The sequence below is a fragment of the Ascaphus truei genome, chromosome 4, assembly GCF_040206685.1.
Source record: "Ascaphus truei isolate aAscTru1 chromosome 4, aAscTru1.hap1, whole genome shotgun sequence".
Classification (NCBI taxonomy): domain Eukaryota; kingdom Metazoa; phylum Chordata; class Amphibia; order Anura; family Ascaphidae; genus Ascaphus; species Ascaphus truei.
Window position 1 is genome coordinate 249935653 of NC_134486.1, and position 23465 is coordinate 249959117.

The 23465-nt window shown below is 45.2% G+C and overlaps 1 protein-coding gene across 8 annotated transcripts in view; it reads left to right on the top strand.

Annotated features, from left to right (window-relative positions):
- Window positions 1-23465, top strand: part of NCOA7 (nuclear receptor coactivator 7) — a 227631-nt gene that overhangs the window by 14191 nt on the left and 189975 nt on the right. For 7 of the 8 annotated variants that reach the window (XM_075597253.1, XM_075597252.1, XM_075597254.1 and 4 more), the window contains one exon: window positions 21399-21539. In XM_075597253.1, coding sequence (XP_075453368.1) covers window positions 21490-21539 — 50 coding nt within the window. In that variant the 5' untranslated portion in view covers window positions 21399-21489. Of the gene's footprint in view, window positions 1-19436; window positions 19544-21398; window positions 21540-23465 lie in introns of those variants that run through there. The other variant, XM_075597248.1, reaches the window with a different exon arrangement.

The following is a 23465-nucleotide window of genomic DNA, read 5'->3' on the forward strand; positions in this document are numbered from 1 at the left end:
AGGATCATGGGCATCTAGTGTTATAGCATTAGCACCTGAGGAGCGCAGTCTTTTTTTTGTTTGTATATATATGACATGCAAATGAGCACGCAGTGCCACCTTTTATCTCAAGCTCCTATTACAGAGCAACCCTTAAGCCAATGTATGCTGCTTTAAACACAGCTTTTAAGCAAAGGCTGGGGTAAGATGCAAAGCCAGTAAACCCACTCACAGACATGTTTCAACCTTGATGGTATCATCAGCGTGAGGTTGGTTGCTGGCTCTGCTGGTTTGAGATTAAGAGTAGGTATTCACCACACTTATTAAGGTTATGGTCAAGGGATAAAGGTCCTGCTTCCAGGACCGAAACGTCGGTGTATGTGCCAGTTCTCTACAATACAATTTTTTTTGATATCTTCACTGAGTGTGCTGTCTCTTCTTTGCCACGTGGCCCTGGGACTCTGGAACTGCCTGGTAAGGAGCCTATATATATGTATTCGCCTTTTGGATAAGCACCTACTTCTTATTATATGTGAGTGCCATCTGTCTTTCTTTTATATATATATATACATATATATGCAAATACAACTGTATGCTCATCTGCATGTCTTAGGCAGGTCTGCAACCCCGCCTTTCCCCATTATCACCCAGCATTCAGCACTTCCACTGCAGCAAGGGATTCTGGGAAATGACATGCAAATGAGCACATAGTGTCACTTTTTGCCTTAAAAACCATTTTTAACATGGTTCCCTGTAAGTGCTGTATGCTGGGTGATAATGGGGAAAGGCGGGGTTGCAGACCTGCCTAAGACATGCAGATGAGCATACAGTTGTATTTGCATATTTGCTTTCCTGTGGAGGGTTTTTGTCACTTTTTTTACTCACCATAACTTAACTCAGTATTATGGTAAAGCCTATCCCATAGCCTCTTATGCATATCCAGTTAAAATCAACCCCACACTGATGAGACCCATCAAGGTCGAAACAGCTGTCTGTGGGTGGTTTTCTGGATATGCACCTTAACCCTGGCTGTGCTCAAAGCTGTGACCATGCAGCAAGCTTAAGCCTATAGGGAACCATGTTAAAAATGGTTTTTGAGGCAAAAAGTGACACTGTGTGCTCATTTGCATGTCATTTCCCAGAATCCCTTGCTGCAGTGGAAGTGCTGTATGCTGGGTGATAATGGGGAAAGGCGGGGTTGCAGACCTGCCTAAGACATGCAGATGAGCATACAGTTGTATTTGCATATTTGCTTTCCTGTGGAGGGTTTTTGTCACTTTTTTTACTCACCATAACTTAACTCAGTATTATGGTATATATATACATATATATATATATATATATATATATATATATATATAATATATATATATATATATATATATATATATATATGCAAATATAGCTGTATGCTCATATATATATAAATTGAAGTAGGGGGTCTCTGCAGCTTACCCCCATTAATTTCAGCTCATTGGAAATCCCTGCTTCCGGAGATATGTTCCTCTGTAACGGATGCCGGTAGCCACTCCGGCTCACTAGCTTCGATCATGTAATGTCTGCTTTTTAAAGCTCCCACTCCCTGGAGGCCAATAGAAGACCGTGACATCATCCGGTCCGACTTCCTACTCGCCCACGTGATGCGTGAAACCAACAGTCCTCTACTTGTCACCTGATCTGTGGACCCCTATTTCCCAAGTTACTTACTGGTAAAAATAGTGCTTTTCAGTCTTGTCCAGGGGGACAAAAGGGTGGTTGCAACCCCCCCCTCCCACCCTGTCACCCCCCACCCCCCTTTACATTTACCGGCAAATATCTCGGGAACCAGCGGGGTTCCTGAAGCTGAAAAAGTTTTAGCTGCGGGAAGCGCCTGGTTCCCTTTCTAGTAAAATTGTGGGACTTTGTGGGACTTTCCTGGCATCTTAAATTAAAGATGCAGAGTAAGTGACTCTGTATAGAGACACACATTTTTGAATAAGGGAAATTGTATTCTGTATTATTAACCGGCTTCCTCGACGCTCCACGAGTCAGCATTTCGGGGCTGGAAGCATTATGGAAAATGTTTTCACCTGATGTACATGTTAAACAAAACATAATGAAATGAGTAATAAGCACCAACACAAAATATATATTTGTATAAAGCATAAATACAGGTTAATTCAAGGCTACTATCTTGACAGGGTACGCATGACCTTTTATGTAGATGCAATTAGCACTTCTCTGCTGGAAGAAGGTCTGCAATTTTCTTGGTTGCCTCCAGTGAAGGGACAACTGCACTATGACCGTATTTAGTATGAAATGAATATGAATGAAAGCCTAGCACACCGGTGGAATTATTTAACACTGCGAGGAGGGTCAGTAATGCAGTGGCACCAGCACTGATCTCCAGATCTTCTGTTCTATTCATTAAATGCTGATAGAAAGTCAAGCACTACAGGGGGTTAACCCTGGAGTAAAATCTAAGGCCATAGAAAACAAGCAGAGATACAATTAATCTCACAGCTGGTAATTTATAAAGTACACTGTGAAAGTGTGCCACCATAACTACAAATGGAGCAATGCACTGTAGACTTGTATATGGTCATACTATGCAGGGTCATACTATGCAACAGAAATCATGGGGCCCAGGACAAATGAAAGGAGCAGGCCCCCCCCCCCTCCAAAACCATAGCGCACCTACCACGAAAAAAATGTTTTAGCGCGCAACTTTTACTTAACTGTTTTCTTGTTATTGTTAATACGGAAAAAAACATTACAATGCAATCTGTTTATTTTAGTATTTTCAACAAAAGACAAATATACCCAATGCAACATCCAATGTGACAAAAGGCTTTGGGGGGTTCAGTATGGGCCTTGGGGGGGGGGGGGATCAACTTTGTTTGGGCCCGGGCAGGAGGATTTGGAGGGGGCAGGGAAGGCACGTGTGGGCCTGTAACCTGCTGTACCAGGCGGCGGAAGAGAAGGAACCGGGAAGGTAGGGCCGGGGCCTGTACTCATGTTTGCCGGTAGCAGGGCCCAGAGGGGGGGAGGGATGAGTTGGATGAGCTACTTCGTTAGGCACATGGGGGGCCTGCAGCTGTACCAGGCGGCAGCAGAGGAGGAACCTGATCCAGACGGCCCGCGGTGGACAGGGTAGAATTCTGGGAAGGTAGGGCACAGGAGTGGGGGCGGTTTAGTTGCCAGCTTGGTTAGGGACCGGGGGAGAGGGGTGTTGGTTATGGGGGAGGGGGGGCATAGTATGGCACATGGGGGGTCCCGCAGCCGGTACACAATACACAACAGTACGCACTGTACACACACAATAGTACAGGGTAATACAGATACAAAAATTACAGTAAAAATAAGCAGTGCTTGACAAACCGTGTGTGTGTGTATGTATATGTATGTCGGATAACCTCACAAATCGGAGAAAAAAAAGCCAGGTGTGAATGACTAGTTTCTGCACCCCTTAACCAGTGTCAGGATGCCCCCGCTTCTCAATTTCTAAAGCAGCAACCCCGCCTTGGATATTACCTGATCCACTGACTCGTGGGTGGGTGACTGACACTTGGGTGGGCGACTGACTGACATTTGGGTGGGAGGGTGACTGACACTTGGGTGGGCGACTGACTGACATTTGGGTGGGAGGGTGACTGACACTTGGGTGAGTGACTGACACTTGGTTGAGTGACTGACAGGTGGGTAACTGATTCTTGGGTAGGTGAATATGACGGACTGTGGGTTGGTGTCTGTCCCAGCAGTGGAGGGGGCTGCCTAGGCGGTCTGAACCCAGAAGTTAGGCTCAGCCGGAAGTCGGGCCCAACTTCCTCTATAGGCTGCTGGGCTGGATAGCACAGGTAGGACCAAGGGGGAGGGGAGAGGGGAAGAGAGAGGGAGAGGGGAGGGGGGGGAAAGAGAGAGAGAGGGGGGAGGAGAGGGGAAGAGAGAGAGATGGGGGCTAGAGAGCAGGATGGGGGAAGAGAAAGCGAGGAAGAGAGAGGGGACGACAGAGAGAGAAGGGAAGAGAGAGAGGAAGAACGAGAGAGAAGGGTAAGAGAGAGGGGAAGCGCAAGAGAGAGGGGAAGAGAAAGTGAGGGGACAACAGAGAGAGGGGAAGAGAGAAAAGAAGAGAGGGGAAGAGAGAAGAAGGGTGAGAGAAGGGAAAGAGAGAGGGAAAGAGCGAGAGAGAGGGGAAGAGAACGCGAGAGGACAACACAGAGAGAAGGGAAGAGAGGGGAAGAGAGAGAGGAAGAGCGAGAGAGAGAGGAAGAGCGAGAGAGAGGGAAAGAGCGAGAGAGAGGGGAAGAGAGAGCGAGAGGATGACAGAGAGAGAAGGGAAGAGAGAGGAGAGAGGCAGAGAGGGTGTCTGTGTGTGCTGTGGGGTACCAGCTCTCCTCACCTGTGGGGCCCTCCATCTCACTTGAATGAGAGAGGAAGGGGGAATGAGTGAGAGGAAGGGAGGATTGAGTAAGAGAGGGGGCAGAGAGAGGTGTGGAGATTGAGAGTGAGAGAGGAGGTGGGGTTGAGTCAGAGATGAGGGGGTGAGTGAGAGAGATGGGGGGAGTAAGAAAGTAGAGGGGAGAGGATGAATGGGGGATATGGGTGTGGAGAGGGGAAATGGGAAGTGGGGGATAGAGGGTGTTGGGGGGAGTGAGAGAAGGGGAGGGGGAGAGTAAGAGAGGGGAAGGCAGGGAAAGAAAGTGGGGTATTTAGTGGGAGAGTGAGTGAGTGGGGGATTGAATGGGTCAGAGGGTGGGCTTGAGGGAAGAGTAATTGAGAGAGAGGGGGTGTAAAAGAAGGGGGAGAGGGTGGGAAGAATGAGCGAGTGGGAGGGAGACATAGATTGGTAAGAGATCGATCGCAATAGGGGGAGTAGAAAGAAGGGAGAGTGATAGAGAAGGGGATAGAGATATGGGGGATCAGATGGGTAAAGTGACGGTGTGTGGGGAGAAAAGGGGAGATGGGGTGAAGAGTGACAGGGGGGGAAGGTTAGAGTGAGTGGGAGAGGTGGGGGTGAGAGATAGGGGGAGAGGTGGACAGTGAGTGGTGAAAGAGAAATGCATGTGGTAGGGAGCGTGTGAGAAGAGAGAAATAGAGGGAAGGAAAAAGAGAGACAGTTGGGACGGGTTATTCTTGACTAGGCTATAGTTGTGTCTTAGACTCAACTATTCTCCTAGACTCTGAATATGGCTCATTCTTGGTCACTCGCACAGCTGGTCATTAGACCTCACAGCTTTTGGATTTTAATCCTCAAAAATGTAGAATTCAAATAATTAATTTTTCTTTTCAAATCTAAATAGACAGGTTCTTCAAGCATGTTACAACCACTGTGACATCAATTAATGCCTTAACTGCAGATACTCCCACTCTCTCTGTGGATATGGAAATGTGGACCCCACATATTACACTTCAGCTTCCAGATTCCTTTTTTAATGGCCCTTTCCCTAATTCAGGGCTGTATTTACAAAGCAGTCTTTTGCTGTAAGACATCTTTTGGCGCTGGAAGACACCATTTGTCACATACAAGTGAAGGGGCTGTAAGTGCCAGGCAGTGTATTTTGGCAGAAGACTGATTAGTAAATATGGACCGCATTGTATTAATAGCTAAGCCAGTTCAAACAAACCCATTCACGTTTAGTAGATTATCACTTCTTGGTCCTTTAGTTTTTGTTGGCTGTTAGAAACCAGACTACCACAAGGAGGTAAGGAGTTACACCGGTTCGAGTCTAGTCCAGGGGTGCGTAAACTTTTCAGTTCGCACCCCCCGCCCCTCTGCGCTCCCCCTAGCCTGCACCCCCCACTCCTTACCTGCTCTCGGGCTCCGAGCGTCATATATCGTCACAATGTCATGTGACGCATTGCCATTTGACCCCTGCCGCGTTGTCATGGCGCTGGATTGCCGAAGAGCCAGCTGAAAGCAGGTAAAGGAAGTTGCAGAAGTCTCACGCCTCCCCATTTAATGTAACTTACATGCCTGGGGGAAGAGCTTAGGGCCTTTGCAACCGGCGCACCCCTAGTTTGCGCACCCCTGGTCTAGTCTATTAAGACAGTTCTCCCTCCATTAGAGAGGTTATGAGTTATTTGGGGGAACAGCAGTGCTAGCTCTTGCTAAAGAGGGGATACCATGGTGTGGTTTGCAAGCTTAAAATGCATTGGCCAAATAATTTAACTACTGGTAAACAACCCTCACTTACGAAGAAAAAAAAAGAGAAAGAATTTAACTACAGTAATGATTTGTCATTTTGGATGTAGCACTGAGGCTGTTTGTCTTTTGTTAGTATTAGACATATACAGGAAACTGGAATAGTTCCCCAGCACTGAAAAATGAAATACAAACAATATTGTTTGGCAAAAGTAAATGTATTAACCTTGAAAATGTCAAAAACAAAATAGAATACCGCAAACAGTATTTTACTTATCCAGATCACTGAACATACCCATGAGTCTAACAACAGTTTAGAACTTGTCGTGGAAATAAATACGCACTTACTTCCACGGCCAGTACAACAAGCTCACAAGGAATTGAAAGGCTAGATATCAAAACAATGGTGTAAAAAGCAATGCTAGTTTGTGGTATTGTATACGGTGGCGAGAAAAAGTTTGTGAACCCCAATGATAATTACGGAAATTCCATAGTTTTTCCATGATAACCTTTTCTTAAATATCCAATAGGGTTTACATTAACCAATTCTAGGTCTCTTGAACCAAAATGATGTATGAATTAGACAAATAATGAGTAATTAAGAGTCGGTATGTGAAAAAGTAAGTGAAACCCTGGTTTTAGCAGCTAAATTAAAGGGGATACAGTAATTAGAATCAGGTGTTTCAATAATTAAGTAGATCTTCAGGTGTAAGTTTTGAAGTCCCCACCCTATATAAAGATCAGAAACTTTGGGAGTTTGATCTTCACCATATAGGTGTGTGGAAACATATCATGCCATGATCAAAAGAAATCTCTGAGGACCTCAGAAAAGCAGTTATTGATACTCATCAGTCTGGAAAGGGTTACAAAAACATTTCTAAGGATTTGGGGCTCCGCCACTCCACTGTCAGACAGATAGTCTACAAATGGAGAAAGTTCAAGACCACAGTCACTCTACAAACCAGAAGCGGTCATTCTACCAAAATCTCTCCAAGAATAAACTGGCAAATCATCCAGGAAATCACAAAGAACCTGGAGTAACATCCAAAGATAATCCATGGACCTTGGCTAATGTGAGTGTTCATGACTCAACTATCTAAAAAAAAGACTGAACAAGGAAGAATAGCCAGGAGGAAACCACTGCTGTCTAAAAGGAACATTGCTGCCTGTCTGAAGTTCACCAAAGAGCACATAGATGATCCACAAGACTTCTTGAACAATGTTCTCTGGACAGATAAGTCAAGGGTAGAACTTTTTGGCCTCAATGAGAAACATTATGTTTGGCAAAAACCAAACACTATGTTCGAACAGAAGAACCTCATGCCAACCGTCACACATGCTGGTGGGAGTGTGATCATTTAGGGCTGCTTTGCTGCCTCACGACCTGGACAGCTTGCCATATTTGACACAACCATGAATTCTGCATTGTTTCAGAAGAATGTACAGGAGAATGTCAAGCTATCTGCCCATGAGCTGGAGCTGAAGCGAAAGTGGGTCATACAGCATGACAATGATCCTAAACATACAAGCAGATCTACAAAAGAATGGCTGCAGAAGAAGAAATTCCGCATTTTAGAATGATCTAGTCAAAGTCCGGACCTAAACCCCTTTGAAATATTGTGGCAGGACTTGTAGCGAGCTGTTCATGCAAGAAAGCCCTCAAATGTCACTGAGTTGAAGCCATTCTACAAGGAGGAATGGGCCAAATTCCTCAAAACCGATGTAAGTGACTGACAGCAGTTATAGAAAACGCTTAGTTGAAGTCATTGCTGCTAAAGGGGGTGCCACCAGGTACTGAATCTAAAGGTTCCCATACTTTTTCACACATGGATATTGAATGTTGAATCATTTGTGAATAAATAATTGTTGAAAAAGCATCATGTTTTTGTGTCATTTGTTTGATCAGGTTATCTTTACCTATTATTAGGACTTAGATTAAGCTTTAATAACATTTTAGGTTTGAAATATGTGAAAATCCTAAATGGTTCTCAATCTTTTTCTCGCCACTGTAAAGGAAACTGCCTGAAAACCACAAATGTGATTATGATTTGTGTGGGCTTTCCTTGTATCCTAATCAATTTCTAAGCACCTACCCCTTTCTGAAGAGGAAACGTGAGTGTTTATGATTTCTACAAGTACAGACAACGTTGGAGATCTTAAATTATTTACAACACTAAGAAACATTATAGTTTGAAGAGAAAAGGAGGTAACACATCAGGTAAGGTTTATAACGATAACATTATTTTTACTAGAGAGGGCCACTTATCGATTGAAGTGGCTTTGAAAGTAGTATTGCATTGGTCCATATAAGTTGCTTCATTGTGGCTCCTGGAATGTCCAGGCGCTCAGACTTGGGGCCTTATTCTACATTTTTCAAGAGGCCTTCTGTTTCTTTTTCGTTTGAAAATCCCCATTGAAGTCAAAAGCCCCTTTAGACTAAATAGAATGTACCATTTTTGAGCCAAATATAAATGAGAGCATTATATATAGAATTGTATATTGTCACGTACGGCACACCTGTGAGCACGTGACTTGCATGCAGGATAAATCTTCACAAAGGTCCGTCAAATGGACAATATCTCATCTCAATCCGTCCCCATTTACCATCTGTCGCGAACAACACATAAGTGAGCACGTGACTTAGATATGCAACTAGGGTTAATACACATGGCTACTCTAGCCAAATCACCTTTCTCTGCGCAAGGTACATCAATGAGTTAATATTAACCCCTTACTCAATTGCAATCAGATCTATCCACTTCCACCACCCAAGAATTATGCAAAATATGCAAATTAATATATCTGCCAGGGTCTCAGGTTCCCTGTTTATTATCGAAAAAACTATGCACTTCACACAAATCTGTTGTAGTAAAATGTGTCTGAAAATATAAATACTCTCTCCACAGCGTGCAACCATTCATTCAGAGCCCCAAATAATTACTTATTAAAGAATATTTTAATATATATAAAAATACAGTGCGTCAGATTACAGAAAAAGATACTTACAAGAACATACAATTACAGTAAATACAGGACAGCTTCTTAAAATAACAGGATAGTACATAAAACAGAACTCCCTATACATTTCCATATAATGCCATAGTTTTTCCTCCAGGGAAGGCACTGACATAGAAAGATGAAAATTAAAGTGTTTGATCCTAAACACACATCTGTTGAATTCTGATTTTCGTGATACCTTTCAGAGTCTTATGTACTATTTTTTCCCCATTGAAACAACGTAAGCCCAACCCTAGGTTGATGGTTTTACGACAGAGTAAAAAACTCCTAACAAACGATGTTTACTGTTTTCCCTCAATATATACAGCTCAACTCCGTTATAGCGCGGTCCTTGGGGGCCACCCGATCCGACCGTGCTATAACCGGGGTCGCGCTAATTTAAAAAAAAAAAATATGACCGCCCGATCGGGAGGAGGGAGGGAAGAGGTGGCCGGCAGCCCTACACGTCCCCCAGCCCTACACGTCCCCCAGCCCTACACGTCCCCCAGCAGCCACCGTAACGTCCCCTAGTAGCTTTACTTCCCCCAGTAGCCACACCGATCCCCCCCCCCCACCAGCCACGCTCCGATCAACCCCCCCTGCCAGCCCCGCTCCAAGCAAGCCCCCCAGCCAGCCCCACTCCAAGCAACCCCCCGTCAGCCCCACTCCAAGCAATCCCCCCAGCCAGCCCCGCTCCAAGCAACCCCTCAGCCAGTCTCGCTCCAAGCAACCCCCCAGCCAGCCCCGCTCAAAGCAATCCCCCCAGCCAGCTCCGCTCTGACCCGCCAGCTCTGCTCCGCCCCCCGCCAGACCCGCTCCGAACAATCCCCCCAGCCAGCTCCGCTCCGACACCCCCCCCTCCCGATGCCAGCTCCACTCCGACACCGCCCCCCCCCTCCCGATGCCAGCTCTGCTCCGACACCCCCCTCCCTCCCGATGTCAGCTCCGCTCCGACACCCCCCTCCCTCCCGATGCCAGCTCCGCTCCGACACCCCCCCCGACACCAAAGGTAGGGAGGGGGATGGGGGGGTTGTTGTGAGTGTGGTGTGAGTTGTGTGTGAAGTGTGCATTGTTCTGTGAGTGTGTGCTGTGGTGTGAGTGTGGTGTGTGCTGTGCGTGCAGTGTGCAGTGTTCTTTGAGTGTGTGCTGTGAGTGTGTGCAGTGTGCTGTGAGTGTATGCAGTGTGCTGTAAGTGTGTGCAGTGTGCCGTGAGTGTGTGCAGTGTGCTGTGAGTGTATGCAGTGTGCTGTGAGTGTGTGCAGTGTGTGTAGTGTGCTGTGAGTGCGTGCAGTGTGCTGTGAGTGTGTGCTGTGAGTGTGTGCAGTGTGCTGTGAATGTGTGCAGTGTGCTGTGAGTGTGTGCAGTGTGCTGTGAGTGTATGCAATGTGCAGTGAGTGTATGCAGTGTGCTGTGTGCAGTGAGTGTGTGTAGTGTGCTGTGAGTGTATGCAGTGTGCTGTGACTGTGTGCTGGTGCTGTGTGTGCTTTGAGTGTATGCAGTGTACAGTGAGTGTGTATCGTGTGCTGTGAGTGTGTGCAGTGAATGTATGCAGTGTGCAGTGAGTGTATGCAGTGTGCTGTGTGCTGTGAGTGTATGCAGTGTACTGTGAGTGTGTGCAGTGTGCTGTGAGTTTGTTTACTGGGATAAATTGTTTTTTGACCTGCACCATGGTCTGCCCTCTCTTCTTTCGAGATTGCTGAGACTATCTACCCCTATCTACAAGTACTATGTATAGCACTTGTTGACCACTTCACCTGGCACTCCATCTGGATATCCAGAATTCACCAGCATTGACTTTTACACTGCGCTTCTAATTCCAACTTATTGTGAGTAGGAATTTGGGAGCCTTTCATATTTATCAACATTTGTGTATAGCATATTGCACTATATTTTTATTTCTCTCATTTCACATGACTTCTTCGCTCCCCTGGGATTTAAAGCTTTGTAGCTACATTAACCCCTGAAGCACCAGATTGATTAAAATACATAATATTTCATGATAGTATCATGATATATATATATATATATATATATGTATATATATATATATACAGGGTAACCAGGGAAATCCAGGTAACAAAGAGACAGCACACCGCAATATAATGAAGTAAATAAAGAATATTAACAACACAGGGCAGCCAACGTTTCGGTCCTCAGAGTGTGCTGTCTCTTTGTAACCTGGATTTCCCTGGTTACCCTGTACATGTTTCTATATGGGACGAACATCTGCCTTCATTTGAGAAACCGTGAGTGCAAACTATTTTTCATTGACTATATATATATATATATATATATATATATATATATATATATATATACTAGCTGATATACCCGGCGTTGCCCGGGATGTAATGTTCTCACTCCCCCTCCCTCCCTCTCAACTCCCTTCCACTCTCTTCCCCCCCTCTTCACAGCTGTGCCCCCCTCCCCCCAGTGTTCACAGGTCCGATTTCCCACCCCCCCCCCATTCAATGCTCTGTTTCACCCCCTCCCCCCCTTCAATGCTTTGTTTCCCCCCCTCCCCTCTTCAATGCTTTGTTTCCCCCCCCCCCCACTGTCACATCCCCATGGCCCCCATGTGTTTGGCAGCTGAGCTGACTGAGGGGGGAAGTGTGTGTGTCAGTCAGTGTGTGTGTGTGTGTGTGTGTGTGTGTGTGTGTGTGTGTGTGTGTGTGTGTGTGTGTGTGTGTGTGTGTGTGTGTGTGTGTGTGTGTGTGTGTGTGTGTGTGTGTGTCAGTGAGTGAGTGTGTGTGTCAGTGAGTGTGTGTGTCAGTCAGTCAGTGAGTTTGTGTCAGTCAGTGAGTGTCAGTCAGTCAGTGAGTGTGTGTCAGTCAGTGAGTGTGTGTCAGTCAGTGAGTGTGTGTCAGTCAGTGAGTGTGTGTGTGTGTGTGTCATTCAGTCAGTGAGTGTGTGTCATTCAGTCAGTGAGTGTGTGTGTGTCATTCAGTCAGAGTGTGTGTGTGTCATTCAGTCAGTGAGTGTGTGATTTAGTCAGTGAGTGTGTGTGTGTGTGTGTGTGTGTGTGTGTGTGTGTGTGTGTGTGTGTGTGTGTGTGTGTGTGTGTGTGTGTGTGTGTGTCAGTCAGTGTGTCAGTCAGTATGTATTTATGTGTGGGCTTCCCCCCCTCTCTCCTGACTCCCTCCCCCCTTCCCCCCTGACTCCCTCCCCCCCCTCTCTCCTGACTCCCCCATCTCCTGACTCCCTCTCCCCACCCTCTCCTGACTCCTTCCCCCCTCTCTCCTGACTCCCTCTCCCCCTGACTCCCTCTCCCCCCCCTCTCTCCTGACTCCCTCTCCCCCCTCTCTCCTGACTCCCTATCCCCCCTCTCTCCTGACTCCCCCCCCTCTCCTGACTCCCACCCCTCTCCTGACTCCCTCTACCACCCCTCTCCTGACTCCCTCTCCCCCCCTCTCCTGACTCCCTGTCCCCCCCTCTCTCCTGACTCCCTGCCCCCCCCTCTCTCCGGACTCCCTCTCCCCCCTCTCCTGACTCCTTCTCCCCCCCCCCCTCTCCTGATTCCTTCTCCCCCCTCTCTCCTGACTCCCTCTACCCCCCCTCTCTCCTGACTCCCTCTCCCCCCTCTCTCCTGACTCCCTCTCCCCCCCTCTCCTGACTCCCTCTCCCTCCTCTCTCCTGACTCCCTCTCCCCCCTCTCTCCTGACTCCCTTTCCCCCCCCCTCTCCTGACTCCCTCTCCCCACCCTCTCCTGACTCCTCCCCCCCTCTCTCCTGACTCCCTCTCCCCCTGACTCCCTCTCCCCCCCCTCTCTCCTGACTCCCTCTCCCCCCTCTCTCCTGACTCCCTCTCCCCCCTCTCTCCTGACTCCCCCCCCTCTCCTGACTCCCACCCCTCTCCTGACTCCCTCTACCACCCCTCTCCTGACTCCCTCTCCCCCCCTCTCCTGACTCCCTGTCCCCCCCTCTCTCCTGACTCCCTGCCCCCCCTCTCTCCGGACTCCCTCTCCCCCCTCTCCTGACTCCTTCTCCCCCCCCCTCTCCTGATTCCTTCTCCCCCCTCTCTCCTGACTCCCTCTACCCCCCCTCTCTCCTGACTCCCTCTCCCCCCTCTCTCCTGACTCCCTCTCCCCCCCTCTCCTGACTCCCTCTCCCTCCTCTCTCCTGACTCCCTCTCCCCCCTCTCTCCTGACTCCCTTTCCCCCCCCTCTCCTGACTCCCTCTCCCCCCCATCTCTCCTGACTCCCTCTCCCCCCCATCTCTCTCCTGACTCCCACTCCCCCCCCCTCTCTCCTGACTCGCTTCCCCCCCCCCCCCCTGTGCAGACATACACACACACATTATTTGAGACATATATATATATATATATTAAATTATATTATGTTATTTTAATATCCAGCAGAGCTTAACCGCATTATTTTTAGCTCTTGGGAGAAAAATAGTTGGGATGAGAAGGTAGCTGCTTTCAGATTATTATTTTTTTTCTTCTATAGAATGAACTTCACATAGGTGGGCCTACTGTACTTATTTACTAATACCTTGGAGATTGGGCATTTGTCCTCCGTGGTCACCCTGTGCATTCAAAATAAATGAAGGGAGTCTTTCACATATCCAAAGATTTGACTCTTCTTTTCTCTGGCTGTCATACAGTAAATAATATAAGGAATGGTTTATTGCATGACAGCAGCTTTTTTTGTGTGCATCTGAAAATGGACAAGCTACAGTATACAAAATCGCTAACTTCCAATCTTTTCCCAAGCTCTTTACTTAAGTACAGAGATCCATATCACATTCCTGAAGTTACCCCACTTAAACAATTGCAACTATTACTGTTTTTGGTTTGTCATTTTTAGCAATATAAGTGTATTTGGTACAAAATGTACAAGAAGGGCCTGCCAAACGTCTATGTGTTAGTCACAATGCCTTACTATTTTTGTCATCTTCTAGTGCCCTTGTTCACCTTGATCAACAGTAGTGTACAGTATGTTGGCTAAAAGAGAACAATAAGGTTTTTTAGTAGATGCAGCGAACATTTTTTTCCAAGTTAGTAGCTTTGACTTGGTCTGTCTGGATCTATCCTGCACTGTGGAGGCGACTTATTATATCAGGTTCGGCATTTTGCATAAGCAGACCTAGATAGTGGCTTACTGTAACTGTTAATACACATAACAATATTACATCTGTTTTGTAGACAGTCACCAAGTGTTTTGGGTTTCCAAATGTATTAGGACATGCAATGTAGATGGATTAAATATTGGATGTAACTGTTTCAGTTGTTTGGTAAATTCTATGTCTTTTTTTCGTGTTGTGTGTGAAAACAGTGGACTCCTTTTGTTTTGTTAAACCTTGTGATTGGTTTGATGTACAAGCTCCTTTGGCCCAGTCATGATCAGTAAACGCTTTGAAGTGGTCAAAAAATAATATGCGTTTTGTTAAATGTCCAGGTTTGTGCTGATTTTGGAAATGCTTATTATTATTTATTCATTATGTTCCCTTTAAACGCCCACTTTAATCCCAACTCCTTCCACCCTCACACACCCCAAACGGCCATTTTTCTCTTAGCATATAACGAATGGTCTGTCTTGATTACCATTTATTTATTCTAGAAGAAACTTGTCTCACCCTTTTCAGTGCCATCGGACATCGGCTACTTACAGTCATGTGATCACTTCAGCAGTGATAATATGATTACATGACAACCACTGCACCCCCGGCCGACAGAAACGGGAGTGGAGGGGGTTCTGTTGGAGCTGTTAGCCCGATCATCGTCTATAAAATGAGCATTTATGCCATTATGTACCTGGTACTTCAATGGGCCTCAGACGGCCCAATATGGCTAATAGGGTATGTCAATAGGGCATCGGTTAAAAATCCCCATTGAAGTTAGTTAGGCATGATCGGACAATGCAGACTATGTAGAATTACCCTCTAACTCAGCGTTTCCCACATGGTGGGTCGCGACCCAGCACCGGGCCACGGAAGCAAAATTGCCGGGTCACAGCGAGGCTGGCCACGCGGCGTCCCTCCCCCCCACCCGCTCCTCGCGTGGTGCTCCCTTCCCCCCGTCCCCTTGGTGCGGGAGATGGGCGCGAGGGCGGGAAGTGGTGGTGCGCAGTCACTGGCGGGCAGTGGGTGCAGGGGGATGCGGGGAGCCACCTGCTTGGATCGCCGGCCTTTCCTCTCTTGCCCCTCAGTCACTCACATCCGTCGCTGCCTCTGTACTCCACTGTGTGTGTGTGTGTGTGTGTGTGTGTGTGTGTGTATATAGGGGTGTGTGTGTGTGTATATATAGGGGAGTGTGTGTATCAGTGGCTGTGTGTGTGTGTGTGTGTGTATAGGGGAGAGTGTGTGTGTATGTGTCTGTGTGTGTGTCAGGGGGTGTGTGTGTGTATCAGTGTGTTTGTGTGTGTGTGTGTATCTGTGCAGGCCAGCAGTGGCTGTGTCTGTGCAGGTCTGTCTGTGTGGGTGTCTGTAGGTCAGTGACTGTGTACGTCTGTGCAGGTCAGAGGGAGATGGGGGGAGGGAGAATAGAGGTGATTAGGAGAATATATGAAAACAGTATGGACATTCATATCTGTTTTATTTTGTATAGGCGATAACATTTTTAGTGTGTCACGAAGGAGAAGTTCAAAATAACCGGGCCACGGAAAAAAAAGTTTGGGAAACGCTGCTCTAACTGTCCAGGAGGTGAAAAGGGAGCGCTCGCCAGAGCAGTCTAAAAGTTACTATGGAAACCTCAGGCGTAGGGTTGCCAGGTGGCTTCTCCAAAAATACTGGACTCAATGGTGAAAGGTGCGACAGGTCACTATGTCCAGGGAGGAAAATACCGGACACATACATGTCCAGTATTACAGTACCTCTCATTTTTTACTGGACAGAGTATCCAAATACAGGACAGTCCAGTTTAATACCAGACACCTGGCAACCCTACTAAGGCGCTAGAGATGAAGAAAGTCCAGGACAAGATAAAGTCATATAAGCTTCTCAGGGAGGGTGCAGTGGTGGGGGAATGGGGGTAGGATTTTTTTTATTGGGATTAGTTAGTATCTCTGATGAGATCTGATTCTTTGTCTTTGTGCGTTCCTGTTTTGGGGGATGATAGATAAGTTACCCATACACTGTACTACTGTAGACTAATATATTTGAATATAGTGTGATCATGAGTCAGGTCACTCAAGGCAATGCCAAGCCCTTCTGACATTTATTGCCCTACTTTGTAATAAAAACCCTTGTTCACAATGCCGAAGTCTAGCCGCACCCGATTACCATTAGACACGTGGCATTGCGACCACAGTCTAGGATATTTGGTCTCTGCCGTTTAACCGCCACTCACCTCACCTCCGGGACAACTCTCAGCTGGCTTCTTCGCCTCCAAGGTAAGGCCCGAACAATAAAAACCCCTAATCTTAACCCCTAATATTAATTCTACCCCTACACTAAAAACTTTAACCCCTGACCCTAAGCCATTCCCCTTAAACCCTACCCAAAAACTCATTATCCTAAAACCCCTATCCTTAACCCCCTACCCTAACCACTGAAACCCCTTAAACTAACTTACCTTATTGGAGAAACGGACGGTGGAGAGAGTCCAGCAGCGGAGCGGCTGTGCCTTCGGGCCCTCGGCGACCACACGCCGGCAGAGACGGCCGCGGCCAAATGTCCAATTGGGTTGAAACCACGTGGTTGCTTCAGTAGTAATCAGGCGCCCCCCCAACCCCCCATCCAGTGATGTAAATGAACGTCGAGGAGCCCCCCTCCCCCCCACTTCCACCTTCTGCTACGATTGCATTCAGCGCTCTGTGTAAAGTAGCATAATGTATCTGCTACACTGGTCTGTCTGGTACGTAATAAGGGCAACGGAAAGGTCAAAGGGAAAATTGGTAATTCTCATATGTGACAAAAGTTGCGAAATGTATCTTCACTTCAATGAGCTTATGTCAAGCAGATTTACTGTGGTTTAGTGAATCAGCCCCTTGAAGTATGCGGAGTGTAAACTTTAGCCATTCCGTTTCCTGCACATTCTGCCTTAGCAAGTAAGCTTGTTGTGGAAGGAATTTGCTGTGACCTCGCCTAAAAGATGTAGCCCGGACCCTCTTAGGACCACATGAGTTAATAGCACATGTATGTTTTTCTTGTGAAAGTGCAAAGTAAGTATTTCTAATTCATTTCTTTAAGCTATCCAGAAACTGTTTTTAAACATGGTAACCTAAAGTTTAGAGTGGGCTATATATACTGTATACTGCCTTCATTTCACTTATCTTGCTCTCCCTCTTCCTAGTTCATAAGGGCACAGGCATGAGGTTTCCATAACTCTGCCTGCAATCCTTTCCCTATTACAAAGCTGAACGTGGAACATTTCCAGACTTTAAGAAATTTGTATACGATGATTTCAAATGTTATTTAATTTTTTATTTTTTTCAAGAAAAATGACCTCATTTCAACCTAATGAAATACCATTGAATTAGTTCAACTTTATTTCCGTGGAACTGAAATAATGATCACAACGCCATAATAGCACTTAATGGTTGTTACTGCCTATATAACGGAGCATCCTGTTGTAAGAGTTAAATGCTACTGTAGGATACTGTAGTGATTTGTAAGCTACAGTAGGATATAGGAAGGCTTTATCTAATATCATATGCACAGGAACACTTCATGTAAAAATACAAGCATCACTTTTTCCGTATCCGTGTCATTAATCTACTGTATTTCATTGTCTGCAAGAAGGATGCCCTGTGTATGAACTTGACTTATGTACTATCCTTGATATTTGTTTCACTAATTGCTGTACATTTGAGACCAGGATCACCAACAGAAAAAGTTGGGCCCTGGACAAGTGTAAGAAGTAGGGCCCCCCTCCGCATACTGTGGGCGGGGGGGAACAAGAAGGAGAAGGTGTAGGCCTGTCGGAGGAAAGAGCAGGTATGGGCATGGCGGTTTAATATGGAGGGGTAATGGGCCTGAGAGTTATAATTGGGTATTGGGCATGGGGAGTGGGTATATGGGGGTAATGGGCCTGGGGAGTGGGTATAAGGGGGTAATGGGCCTGGCAGGAGGTATGAGGGGCTAATGGGCCTGGACAATGGGTATAAGGGGGTAATGGGCCTGGGCAATGGGTGTAAGGGGGTAATGGGCCTGGGGGGTGGGTATGAGGGGGTAATGGGCCTAGGGAGTGGATATAAGGGGGAAATGGGCCTGAAGAGTGGATATAAGTGGTATAAGAAATAATGGGCTTACCTGTGGCCCTAGGATGGGCCTGCATAAAGAGCGCCCATCCGGATGGTAAAACAGCCAGTAAACGGGAGGACACTACAGGCAAGGAAAGGGGGGGCATATGGGTGGTGGCCCGCAAAGGGGGGGCTACGGCCCATAGAATCAGGGCCTGGGTCTAGAGGGGCGGTGGCCCTCAGAGCAGAGATGTGGCATAGATACACTGTAGGGGCGGCCCTGTTACATATCCTGTTAAACAGCTTCCAAATGTACATGTACTTTTTCATTATGTTTTTTCATCTGCAATAAATATCTGCAATAAATGTTAACTTTTGTAGCAATTCTCTATTTTCTGCATTTCTGGATACCCTCTACATTGCACTCTGACTTTAAGCTACTTAAAGGTACTAAGCTTGACTGGGACTTAAAAGTGCAATGCCTGTTAGATTGCAAACACACTTTGAATACAATGTAACATTTTAAACAATTTAACCATATAGTTTTGCCATTTATTACAATATAGTAACTCTGGGTCTATATGATTGCTTGCCTTCTTTTCTACAGCACTTTTTACAGTGGCAGTCCTACTTACAGGTGCAAAAAAAACAATGTCTTCCAGGCCCACCCAACAGTGAACTGATTGCAATACAACATTTAGTCATCGTGCTATTGCATTTTAAGGCACTTGGGTCATGCCAGATATTGTTTGATAGAACATTGACATTCAACCCTTATTTTCTATGGTTTATGACTTTGGGGGAAAGTGAGACTTGGCAGGACAGGCAACTTAAACAGTTACAAAACAGTACACAGTAGAAGTGGGTTTCAGGAAACGCTAATAAACCATTAACCCTTACTGGAGACTGTAATTCATCCCTTTCGTTTATGCCTACTATATATCAAAAAAATACTGGATACATACAAGTCTCTGTGATGTTCTATTTAATTTTAGGATTGTATTATCATATCAAAAATGAACAGGAGCAATGAAACTCAACTATGGATAGGATATACAGGTAATTATGGTGTTGTGTGGCCTTAATTATCAGTTATGACACCATAATTGGCTATTGCCTTACTCTGTGCCCTGTACATTTTACATATTACAGTGTTTTGTAAACACTGATGCCCTGAATATAATACCCACTGAAATTATTCTAAATTACTTTTACTAGTGCAGCCTGAATGAGATCTTCAATAATCCCCGCAGGCCTCCCTTCATCCATAAGAACAATTCAAGGCATTATGATCACTTCTTCGGGAGGAGGACTATGCTTGAGAGGTGGTTAATAACTGCAACATTGAACATATGGGCACTGCCTCTATATCTTTTTTTTTTTTAAGGTGCAATTACATCTCCTCAGGATTTTATTATTCATATTTGAATAACTGAACGTTCCTCCTAAATGCCATGGTGGTGTTCTCTCTCTCTATCTCTCTCGTTCTCTCTCTCTCTCGTTCTCTCTCTCCCTCTCTCCGTCTCCCTCTCCCCCTCTCTCCTTTTGTAAATCTGTTAATGAATTGCCAATTGTTTGGGGGAACAAACGGTGATAGACACTGAATTATAATAATAACTTTATTTTATATAGCGCTTTCCTCCCAAAAGGACTCAAAGCGCTTCACAATTACAGTATAGTGCGCTTCGCAGCGCATAGGATTTTTACAGACAGTATAGCTTCAGCTGTTTGCCGCCTTGGGACATAGGGGGCTATTCATTAAACTGCAAAGTCAGTGGGAGTTTCTGGCCCAGATCCACAAAAGGTTGCTAAGCTGTAGCACAAACTTACTCCCAAATAGGAGCAAAGGCATGCTAAAGCTTAGCACCCTGTTGTGGATCGGGCCTCTGTGCCATAATACACCCATCGGCACTATCGCAGGTTCATGAATAAGCCCCATAGGGCTATATGAATAAAACTAAAAGCTATTGGTGATTCAACTTGGCTTTCCAGAATTTTTCTGTGCGTGTGGCCATATTATTCTATCCCACATTGTCAGCATCTTAACCCACTTGCTGTCAGAGGGCACCCATGCACCCATGTACAATAAAGGTATAGCAAAAACTGTTAAAAAAAATGTAAGGCAAACTTTTGACCATTTTAGGACTGAAGGGGTAAGTAACTCTGTATAGTTTGAAGTGGCATTCAGCCCATTTTCTGACAAAAATCCCTATTGACTTCAACCCGAACAGCCGCTTCAGACTATATAGAATAAGGAGGCGGAGCTATATCAAAAATGTTTATGAAAGTCTCACTGTACAATGTGTTTACTTTCTGCCTTGTTCACTTCCTTCCGATAAATACTTAAATAACTTTATTTCATATAGTACTTTGTTCCAATGGGTCACATAGCGCTTCACCATTGTGAAGCGCTTTGTGACCCATTGGAACAAAGTATTATATAAAATAAAGTATAGTGCAAGGTACTTAGGATTACAGACACAGTCCCTGTCCACATGTGTTTTTGGAGCCTGAGGTACAGGGAGATAAAGTGACTTACCCAAGGTCACAAAGACCTGACGCCGGGATTTGAACAAGGTTCCCCTGATTCAAACTCAGTGTCAGTATTTACAGAGTCAGTGTCTTTACTCACTGAGCCGCTCCATCTCCCTTGGTTGACACTTAAACAGCAAAGCCACAAATCTGCCTCAATCGGAGTACTACCAGGAATGAAGTATATGTCTTGGTAACCGAGGAGCTGAGAAGAGAGTATGCACAATTCACATTTTTAGGGAAAGCTCATTTTTAAAAAAAAATGTTTACTGTATTTGTCCATTAAACAAAGTCGTCTGCAAAACTGCTGTAAAAAAAATCATTTTCTTAAGTAAATCTGGTGCCATTTTTGTTTTCGGCCCCCGTTTTGCAGCTGAGAGACTTTGATAAATAATCCCTGCTATATTTTAGACTTCCCTAGATAATCATGCCTATTGTATGCGAGTGTTGTGGCCAAACTTGTCTGGATGTGTCCTTCTGTGGTTATGTTTTCGTCCTGGCACAGCACTGGTGCCATGTGACCCAGGTTATGTTCTTAAAGTGTATTGTCCCGCGCTGTGTGTGTATGATAACATTAGGAGCAGGTTCTCCAGGCTTTTATACACTTGGATTCATATATATATTAACTTGCACTCGTATAATTTTCAGCACCGAGCGAACATCGGTGGAGATGCAGAAGCAGTAACAAGGAAAACGCCCTGGGCTCAACAGCTCGCTTAGCTGCCTCGCAGCTTCTATCATGGACAGCAAGGAAGAAAAGAAGGAGAGGAGACAAGGCTATTTTGCAAGGTTGGTGTTTGTTTTAATAATGCAGACACGATTATAAATTATGCACAGAGCTGGCTTAGTGCTAATGTGCAGGACTTTGCTCTTGGCGGAGAGCCCACTACTTCCCACTAATTTACATAAAACCTGGACACTAAACATCCAGCAATGGGTGTAAAACTCTGCCCTGTATATTGTTCTTCTTTTGTCTACATTACTACTGATAAAAGCATAGAAAAGCTCTGGCTATATAATGCATGAACCATTGCATAGCTCCTGCAATGCTAAAGCAAGGTCTGAGTTCATGTACTGAAGGGCGTGAACAGTAGGTAACTAGTAATGTTACACATGCGTTGCACAGATAACCTTTGTTCTACACACTGGCAGCTGAAATTCTACATTGAATAATTTATAGTAGGTATATGAACCCATCATGTATCACTCTTAGGTTATATTTAATGTGCAGTGAACCCATCTTGCTCGAGCCGGACAAAATGTAATCACTTTTACTTGCATGGAGCGGAGTTCTTCACAGTACATAGAATTGAGGCCTTAATAGTATTGGTTCATGTTACTGTCCCTGAAAATCATTTGTATTATATAGAATCATTCGAGTACCCAGATTTTACATTACCAGTGGTTGGTAACATGTTATGAACTGGGGAATCATAGCAGTTTTATAGTGCAGTGTAAATGAGTACTTCAGTAGTAGGTGATACCTTTTTTATTTATTATTTATTTATAAAATATTTTACCAGGAAGTAATACATTGAGAGTTACCTCTCGTTTTCAAGTATGTCCTGGGCACAGAGTAAAACAAATAATACATGGTTACAAATACAGTTACATAAATGAGCAGGGTATACATTATATACAAGACATTGCGCGCACAGTTAGAGATAATTTATATTATAGGCGTATGAAACAGTTACAGACCAGATTAAAGTGTGAGACAGCCTTAGATTTGAAAGAACTTAAGCTGGTGGTGGATATGAGAGTCTCTGGTAGGTTGTTCCAGTTTTGGGGTGCACGGAAGGAGAAGGAGGAACGTCCGGATACTTTGTTGAGCCTTGGGACCATGAATAGTCTTTTGGAGTCAGATCTCAGATGATAGGTGCTGCATGTGATAGGGGTGAGGAGCTTGTTCTTTTGGACTAACAACTAGAGTTGCCAGGTGTTCGGTATTGAACTGGACTGTCCTGTATTTGGATACTCTGTCTAGTAAAAAATGAGAGGTACTGTAATACTGGACATGTATGTGTCCGGTATTTTCCTCCCTGGACATAGTGACCTGATGCACCTTTCACCATTGAGTCCAGTATTTTCGGAGAAGCCACCTGGCAACCCTACTAACAATTGTTATTATAACACAGGCTTTCAAGGATTCTTCTCTTTTCCTCGGGTCAGCAATACTGATTTACAGAGATGTCATGAGTTGAACACAGGTGTAATAAAAGAAAAACAAAATAGCCATCTATGCACAGAAGGAAGAAACAGACAAGGAAATAAATGTATGAATGGGACAGTGAGACACGGGACCCTACATACATCAGCAGTGTGCAGGGAGGTGGGGATGCAGGGAGGGGACGAGGGGGTTAATTATAAAATTCAGAGAGGCAGGGAGAAACATTACAACAAATTGTAGTACTGGGTTAAAAGCCCCATATCAGCATTAAGTAACCTTGTTTTAGAGTCGACGTGTATTATCATTTTGAGTTTGAATGTTTTCCATGCTTGAGTGCTTTTAGGTATTCCTTTGAGGATTTTAATTTTTAAATAATTTATGGAATGATCTGAGACGTGGTGTCCCACTGGAGTGCAGTATTTTCCTTCTTCATGATATTGTGTCTGTGTAAGTTCATTCTGGTTTGAAGTGTTTAGCTGGTTTCACGAATGTAGCAGCATGATTGGTCACATTTGCTGTCTTGAATCATATATACCACATTCCTG